Source organism: Panthera leo, chromosome D1 (genome assembly GCF_018350215.1).
Source record: "Panthera leo isolate Ple1 chromosome D1, P.leo_Ple1_pat1.1, whole genome shotgun sequence".
NCBI classification, from domain to species: Eukaryota; Metazoa; Chordata; class Mammalia; order Carnivora; family Felidae; genus Panthera; species Panthera leo.
Window position 1 is genome coordinate 101,170,127 of NC_056688.1, and position 9,250 is coordinate 101,179,376.

General features: G+C 37.2%; 1 protein-coding gene across 1 annotated transcript; it reads left to right on the top strand.

Annotated features, from left to right (window-relative positions):
* Positions 1 to 8,070: 8,070 nt before the first annotated feature.
* LOC122201319 (olfactory receptor 8H1-like) lies at positions 8,071 to 9,018 on the top strand. Its single transcript, XM_042907200.1, has one exon. It carries the CDS (start codon positions 8,071 to 8,073, stop codon positions 9,016 to 9,018), a length of 948 nt encoding a protein of 315 aa, XP_042763134.1.
* The last annotated feature ends 232 nt before the right edge of the window (positions 9,019 to 9,250 follow it).

The window sequence follows — 9,250 nt, forward strand, 5'->3', positions numbered from 1 at the left end:
ACATTGGGCTTTGCCCTGAGAGCGCAGAACCTACTTGAGATTCTCTCTGCCCCTCCCCCAGCGTGCTTTCTCTCTCTCTCTCTCTCTCTCTCTCTCTGAAAACAAATAATAAACTTAAAAGAAATAAAAAAATAAAAAATAAAATATATGCCCAAAGGGACTGAAGATAAATTTGATGAAGCTGTTTTACAAGAACATGTGTGTGATTAATAATATTTCTTTCTGGCCAACAAGAATGTAAGCTCTTTCAGAGCAGAGTTTACTTATTCATATCTGTGCTCTCCACATTTAGGAAACGTATCATGTGCACAATATGTAAGTAAACACTTTCTTTGCTTTCTGTGTCCTGTACAGTGATGGATGCATAGAGGGGATAGATTCTGCTTTTCTCCTGTTTGTGTCTTTCTTTGGTAGAAGTCAGATGGTCACGTGCATATTGATATTCAAAAACATTAGTAGAAAATTCCATTTCTAGAATTCTTTCAAAAAACATGGCTTATTTATAAATTAAAACTGGCATAATAACTAGCAGATATACTTCTTTTCAAAGGGCTTTTTTCATTCAACAGTTAGGATGTGTAAATAAATACACTCTGAATTATACTTGGTATAAATAATTTTAAATAATTGGCGTAAGTTGGAGGGGCTTCTCATAGGTCACACATCACAAACAACGTAAATGAAGAATCCCAGTTTTCAGCCTTGGGAGAGGCTGAAGGGATCTGTGTGTGCCCATATATGTATTTGCTTTGCAATTTTTAATTTTCTTCTCTGATATATATTACTGGGCTCTGACTCTTGCAACCTTCATTTTTCAAAGCAACATCTTACGTTATAAACTATGGTAAGTGACACCTTATGAGACATACTATGCTTTATTTTTTATTTTTTTTAATATGAATTTTGTTGTCAAATTGGTTTCCATACAACACCCAGTGCTCATCCCAACAGGTGCCCCCCTTACTATGCTTTAATTTATGGGCCTTTTGAGGCTACTGTTTGTCTAGCTCATCATTCATTCTCTTTCATTAAGCCTATGTGAGTTTCTTCTTCCTTCTGAGCACAGCGTCTGACTCAGATTGATTGCTCTGAAGGTTTTTCACCAGCAGCTTTCAAAACTATTCAACTGATTATATTTCCTTTCCCCCCGCCTCTTTCCACCAAGGATTTTCATTCATGCATTCTAAGTACACTGTTCAATTTGTTTTATAATTGTGTAGCTTTTGCACATGACTTATATTTACCCTGGATCTAATTGTATGTATTATTTTTATTTTCTTGCATTGCAAGTATATTCTGCTGTAGATAATTTCAAGATTTAACATTTATTTAGCATTTATAAAACTATGTATTTAATTTCTCTCTTACATTAATATTTTTTGCTGTTCTTGGTCTAGGAGCAAAAACATGACACACTTTTCTTGCCCAGCATAAGAAGTAGTAGTATATTTTATTTGCCCACACTTATGCCCAAATGTCCATCTTTGTTTTTCAATATGTTCTTCATATTTGTTGCTGGTATACTTTCCCTTATACTAGTCTATCTTCTAGCTGCTCTTTCTGTACCTTCTCTTTGGACCCTGTAATACAAATCTTTCCATAATAGGTCATGCATGCCTTTGTCGTTTCTTCAGTCCTTTTTTTCTGCCAGGCTCTCCCAAAACTTTTGCCCTTGACCAATCCAGATAATCCACTCCCTCATATCTGGGACCGTGTCCCAGAACTTATCAGGGCATATTTAATTTGCCATATATCTTCTTCTTTTAAAAAAATATGCTAAAAAACTATTCAATTTAAAATATATGATGCACTGGGCTTCAATATGAAAACGCAGAATGTTTTTGTTTTTCCGATCTGTTAAACTTACGGTGCCCTTATAACATTCCTGTTGACCATTTGTGTTCCTTGAGCTTGCCTTCTGTGTCACAACATTTAACATACCTTTATATCAAGATAAAAAATCATAAGATTATTCTTCTTAACTTGTTTTATTTTAAGAAGTATTGCAGGAACTCCTGAAGAAACAATTTACTCAATGAAAATAAAACATATAGAATGAAATTGACTTATTGATATCAGGTAGTGTTAGACTCACACTTGTGCTCATACACAAAGATCAGAGGCTTATTCAGAAATAAATTTCAGAGGCACCTGCATGTTCAGTTGGTTAAGCATCTGACTCTTGATTTTGGCACAGGCCATGATCTCAGGATTGTGAGATTGAGCCCTGTGTTGGGCTCTGCACTGAATGTGGAGCTTGCTTAAGATTCTCTCTCTTCCCCTCCCTATGCCCCTCTCCCTTGCTCAAGCTCTCTCTCTCTCTAAAATAATTTTTTAAAAATTAGAAATAAATCTCAGAATATTGTTTGATAAGTGTAGAATAATTTAGGACTTTGCACTGGATAACTGTCTTTCAAAGTATGGGGCAGAGAATGGGTAGATTAAACTATCTAAAAATAGCTAAAAGGCAACAAGTAAAAAAGAAAAAAATCATTTCAGGAAAGGAAACTAAAAATATTGGTGCTATGAGAAAATATAAGTTATTTTGCATTTACTCAGTGTAATACATTCCTCTAAAAGGACGAAAATTGTAAAAGTGAGTCAAAACACAAACTCTCTGGTGTTTATAGCAGCTTTATCGACAATTGTCAAATTATGGAAAGAGCCCAAATGTTCATCGACTGAGGAATGGATAAAGAAGATGTGGTGTGTGGGCGCCTGGGTGGCTCAGTCGGTTGAGCGTCCGACTTCGGCTCAGGTCATGATCTCACAGTCCGTGAGTTCAAGCCCTGCATCGGGCTCTGTGCTGACAGCTGAGAGCCTGGAGCCTGCTTCGGATTCTGTGTCTCCCTCTCTCTCTGACCCTCCCCCCGTTCATGCTCTGTCTCTCTCTGTCTCAAAAATAAATAAACATTAAAAAAAAATTAAAAGAAAAAGAAAAAGATGTGGTGTGTACATATGTATATACACATGTATATATACATACATATACACACACACACACACAATAGATTATTCAGCCATAAGAAAGAAGGAAATATTTGTATTCTTATTTTTTAGTGTTTTTATTTTTGAGAGAGAGAGACAGTGTGAGTGGGGATGAGAGACAGGGAGACACAGAATCTGAGGCAGGCTCCAGGCTCTGAGCTGTCAGCACAGAGCCCGATGCAGGGTTTAGACTCACAAACTGTGAGATCATGACCTGAGTCAAAGTTGGTCACTTGAACGACAGAGCTACCTAGGCACTCCAAGAAAGAATGAAATCTTAACTTTTGCAACAACATGGATGGAGCTAGAGGGTATTAGACTAAGTGAAATAAGTCAGTCAGAGAAAGACACATACTATATGATTCCAATCATGTAGAATTTAAGAAATGAAACAACTGAATACAGGGATAAAAAATAAAGAGAAGGAGAAAGAGAGAGAGAGAGAGAGAGAGAGAGAGAGAGGCAAAAGGCAAACCAAGAAACAGACTCTTAACTATAGATAACAAACTGATGGTTACTGGAGGGGAGGTGGGTGGGCAGTTAGGGAAATAGTTGTTGGGCATTAAGGGGGGCACTTGTTGTAATGAGAATTGGGAGTTGTATGTAAGTGATGAATCACTAAATTCTACACAAGAAACCAATAGCACACTGTGTGTCAGCTACCTGGAATTTAAATAAAAATTTGGAGGAAAAAAACCCCAAAATACAAACTCCAGTGTATCTTTACACAATTTTTGCCAAAATTAAGTGAGGTAAAACATTAAGAATGTAACCAAACCAAAGGAGAGTTTCTCCAACTCATGCACAGCAAGACAATAGAAATGGACACGGGGGCTTTGCCTGGAGAAAGAGGCTATTTATTGGTGTCGCACCACCCAGAAGAACAGGGAGCTAATGCTCTAAAGTCTTGAACTCCCTGATACCTTGAAAGTGAGGATTTTTAAGGGTAAAATTTGTGGCAGTGGTCCCTGGGAAGGTGGATGCGTTGACTGGAGGCCCATGCGGTCATGCTAGCATGCTCTGAGACTTGGGATATGAAAATATATCTTTACTCCTTATGTTGGAGAGCTCATTAAGCATGTCTGATGATTATATCCCTAGGGTGATTCTGGTTAAGTACTTGTCCTACGTACAGGCTCCTTTGAATGATAAGCAGGCATCTTTACCCGTTGAGCTCAGTGTTCCTTGACCGGCCCCATACCTGGAGCTGATAGAACCTCTGGTGTTCATCCTTCCATCTGAACTGACAAGATGGACGCTGGCTTCAGGAAGAAGGAAATCATTGTATAGAACATTATTTCTACTATTCCATTGATCTGCCCCTCACTTCCTCCAGATATTTTTGTGTGTCTCCACATCCTTCAGTGTGACCCTATCACTAAAGGTTTCTCTGAGAATAAAGGTTATTTGAAGATAGTAAGTCCAACTGTCTCCATGCTCTCTTCACTTTGCTCTTCCTCACCGCCTTTGTCACCATTGACAGCCAGGTACTTCACTGTTATTTCTCTGGTCACCTCTGCTCCCACAATAGAATGATACTTACTACACAGTATTTGCTATTCCTCCAACTGCTTGGTCCATCAACCGATGTTTCCAATGGTCTGAAACACTTTTGTCCAAGTACCTACATGACTAACTCTTCCTTCCTTCAAATCTTTGCTCAAATGCCAATGTTTCATTGAAGTCTACCTTGACCACTCTATGTCTGATTGCTTCCTCATGCCCCTACTCCGTCACTTAAGCTGTTTTACATTTTATTTTTTTTACAGCACTTCTCACCTCCTAACATGTTGTATCACTGATTTTCGTATTTTTGTTTGTTTCCCCCTGCTGAGAATTAACAATCTATAAATACTATAGTTGGTAAGCCAGACTTCCATATCAACATATAAGCCTTTCTTTCCTGGTATATATGAGCTGTTTATACTAATTGATTGCAATTAATCCATAAATATCAATAAATTTACACAATTTAACTTAAAAGAGGTCACATTTCCTGCATGCATGCAACACAATTTAAAATTAATATTTGAGGGTTACCTGGGTGGCTCAGTCAGTTGAGCATCCAACTTCGGCTCAGGTCCTGATCTCACAGCTCGTGAGTTTGAGCCCCGCGTCGGGCTCTGTGCTGACCGCTCGGAGCCTGGAGCCTGCTACAGATTCTGTGCTTCCCTCTCTCTCTGCCCCAACCCACTTGCATTCTGTCTCTGTCTCTCTCAAAAATATATAAACATTAAAAAAATAAAATTAATATTAAAAAAAGAAAAAAATGTGTCATTTAGCTTGCAAATTAAAAACACAGACTTTTTAAAATATTGAATTATTATTAGTCAAGTAAGAAATAAAAAAAATATAACTTTACCTTATCTAATAATAGGCCACAATGGGAATAATTAATATCACTACATATAAGTTAAAAGTGAAGTAACACTCAGATTAATAATGCAAATATGAATTTCCTGTATTATTAAACAGATAGCAAAATGTGAATAAAACAAGAAGTCATTACTAGGTGCAGAAGCAAAAACAAACAAAAAATTAATTGAACCTGAAGGGAAGTGGAATTTGCCACTCCCAAAATATGTCTCTTTGGCGTAAGCGTTTTTCTTGTGCTGGTGATTTTTAAGAAATAGTAGACACAACAGAAACTCTGGAAACCAAGTAGAACTCACTGTTTTGTAAAAGACATTTACATTTATAAGGAAAATCTCCATTGATGTAAATGTCTCCCTCCTTGTACCAGGAAGAAGAGAACTAAATCTCTAGAAACTACCAAGAATGGAGAAGGCATGAATTTAAATCTGAATAACGAGCATGCCCTTTTTTTCTGTGATTTTCCTAGTAACTTCCTACACCTGGCTTCCATCTTTTGTGTTTAACAGGAGATAGTGTTTAAGGTGGTGACTTGGGCCACTTGGGGAGTTAGTTTTCTTGGTCATCTTGTCACCCGAAACTAGGTTCACCTCTTGGTGGGTGTGGAGCCAAAAGATACAACCATGTCAAGGAGTAGAAAGGAAGGATTTTACTTGCAACAAGTAAAATAGAACACTGGGGATATTTCCCTAAACAGTGTCTCCTCAGACAACAAAATTGGGGAAGTTTTAAGCTAAGGGTGCATGCATATTCATGAAGGGGCTGACACAATGGGGGATTCAGCATAGAATTGGAGCAAAAGTCACCTTAAGGTGATAGAGTCTGTCATAGTTGACCAAAGTTGAGTGGGCGGGCAAGAGTCAGTATCATCAATTACCTGGCTCCAACTGGTCCAGTGTTTGAGGGCTCAAAGAGACTTAAATCCTGCAAAAATAACTCAAAAATATGTTTGGGGTAAGATGTGCTGGTCAGGCATAGATCACAAGATGGCCAGGACCTAAAATGATTTTTCTTATGTTAAGAAAGCTCTCTCTTTTTCTGGGGCCCCCTAACTCTTTCTGGTTACAATCTCCCATGTATACAATAAATATACAAGTTATTACACTTCTGTTTGTTTTTCTTTTGTTAATATGTCTTTTATTTTGAGAGGAGGGGGTGTCTCAGCCAAGAATCTAGAAAGGTAGAGGAAAAATTATTCTTCCTTGCCCGTAAGCCTTATAAAATAGAAATAAAATGGTAAAACTTTGATATAAATTGATGTATTTGAACACAAGAAAAAATAGAAATAACTTCTTCACCATCCCAGTCAAAAATTTAGAGCATCCCAAAAGAAAATCACACCATCAGACTCTTCATTGTGTGACTTCTAAGGAAAAAGACAACTATTTTCTCAAACCTATCATAGCTACATTTAGTCATTGAACTTTTGTCCTTGGAGACATGCCAAGCAATCTTCCTTAGAAATTGTCCACAGGGATGACCAAATGTTGCATTATCTTCAGTCCCCAGTACATGAGGTGTCCTGGGATTATCAGGATGACAGGTAAGACATATTCTGCTCTCCTTATGTTCAGAATAGATTCCTGATATTCTTTTTAGAAATAATTTTCCTGTTTGACCAGGACCTGAACAAAATTTCCAGGTTGATTATTTTTTATTTCAGAATAAAATAAAATGAATGCACTAAAATTTAAAGAGAAGTTATCTCAAAGAAAACAAATATTATATTACAGAAATTTTCAGCTCAAATGTTTTTCATATTTGATTTGTGAGCAGAACGTGAGGCTGACAAACTTCTAGGCGGATCGTGTTGGAAGAAAGGTTTTTCCCCTCCAATTCTGGTTCACAGTAAGTATTATTCTCCCAAAATTAGAGGTCTTAATTTAGTTGGGATCAAATATAATGGGGACATTATCAGAACAGTGTGCATACACATGTCATTTAGACTTTCCCCAAGTAATGTCAGGATTTGTGGAATCAGAAATATAGAGTTAGTGGAATCAGGGTCTATGAGTAATGAATATATTTTCAAACTTTTATTTTAAATGTTCAGATTAGGAAAACACACCTTTTGGAAACTAAAACTAATATGGGGTCTACAATTTTAATACACTTAACTAAAGTCCTCTAAGTTTGAAATTTGTCATTTGTATTACATAATATTGAAAAAAAAAGGACACTGAATGATGCGTTAAAATTGTTTTTATATCATCATTTATGATTTATCTTTTTTTCAGGTTTGCTGAAATTAATTATAAACAAGAATATAGTAGTATGAGCATGTTCTCTGGAGTCAATCTAACTTGTAGAATCACAGAGCAACATTTAATAGCTCTGACTCTGAATAAGTTTCTTGAACTTTTTCTCATATAAAAAATGTGGCTAAGAGTAGTAGCACCTGGGGTACAATATGTCGCATGGACTAAATACACTAAGAAGCACTTAGAACAGACTGGGCTCATTTTAATTATTCAACATGTTAGCTTTCATTATCTTGTATTCAAAGGTGAATTTATTTCCGCTTTTGTATTTGGCAATCAAATTAAGATTTTTTTCAGTCATATTTTATAAATCACTCATTACCATCAATTTCTAGAAACACCCCACTAACGTAAATACGCCATGTCATTCACATAAACACACTTTTTGAAGTCATTCCTGTTAAGGGTCAACTTTGATTTTTTTCACAGTTGAAAGCAATTGAAAGCTATGGGTAGAAAGAATAACACACATGTGCCTGACTTCATCCTTATGGGGCTGACAGATTCTGAAGAGATCCAGCTGGTCCTTTTCATGCTGTTTCTCCTGATATACCTGGTTACTGTGCTGGGAAATGCTGGGATGATATTAATCATCCGCCTGGATCTCCAGCTTCACACCCCCATGTATTTTTTCCTCCGTCACCTGTCATTTCTCGACCTCAGTTACTCAACTGTCATCACACCTAAAACCTTACAGAACTTACTGACTTCCACCAAGTATATTTCATACACGAGCTGCTTCACCCAGATGTCCTTTTTTGTCTTCTTGGGCGCCACTGAATGTTTCCTTCTCTCCTCAATGGCCTATGATCGCTATGTCGCTATCTGCAATCCTCTGCACTACCCAGTGGTTATGTCCGCAAGGTTCTGCTCTCACCTCATCTTTGGGTCCTATGTGATTGGCTTTGTGGACTCCTTTGTCAATGGGCTTTGCATGAGCAGGTTGCATTTCTGCGACTCCAATGTAATCCGTCACTTTTTCTGTGACACAACCCCAGTTTTAGCCTTGTCTTGCACAGACACACATGACGTTGAAATCATGATATTTATTGTCGCTGGCTCCACTCTAATGGTGTCTCTTATCACAATATCTGTGTCCTATGTGTCCATTCTGTCTACTATCCTGAAAATTACTTCCACTTCAGGAAAGAAAAAAGCCTTCTCTACTTGTGCCTCTCATCTCCTGGGAGTCGCCATCTTTTATGGCACTATGATTTTTACTTATTTAAAGCCAAGTAAGTCTTATTCCTTGGGAAAGGATCAAGTGGCTTCTGTTTTTTATACTATTGTGATCCCCATGCTGAATCCGCTCATTTATAGTCTCAGGAACAGAGAAGTGAAAAATGCTCTCCTTAGAGTCATGCGGAAGGGCGAGGGCTCTGGGCAATTGAAATAGGTGATGCTCAACTTTTCAGTTCATTGTTCTTCTTCTTCCATATAGTGTATTTCTGTTGTCTCTCTCCAAAAACTCCTTTAACTTGTTTGTATTTCCATTGAACCATTCTTGACCAAATATGATCTCGGACATTTCCAGGAAGATATCTTTAGAAATTCCATGTTGTAATTGAAAACCATGAAATATGTTTTAAATCTATGGTATAAATGCATGTTTTTTTTTTTCAGTGTTG

Bases quoted from the DNA above. Each gene is read 5' to 3' on its own strand.
- LOC122201319 (XM_042907200.1), top strand. From the start codon at position 8,071: ATGGGTAGAAAGAATAACACACATGTGCCTGACTTCATCCTTATGGGG.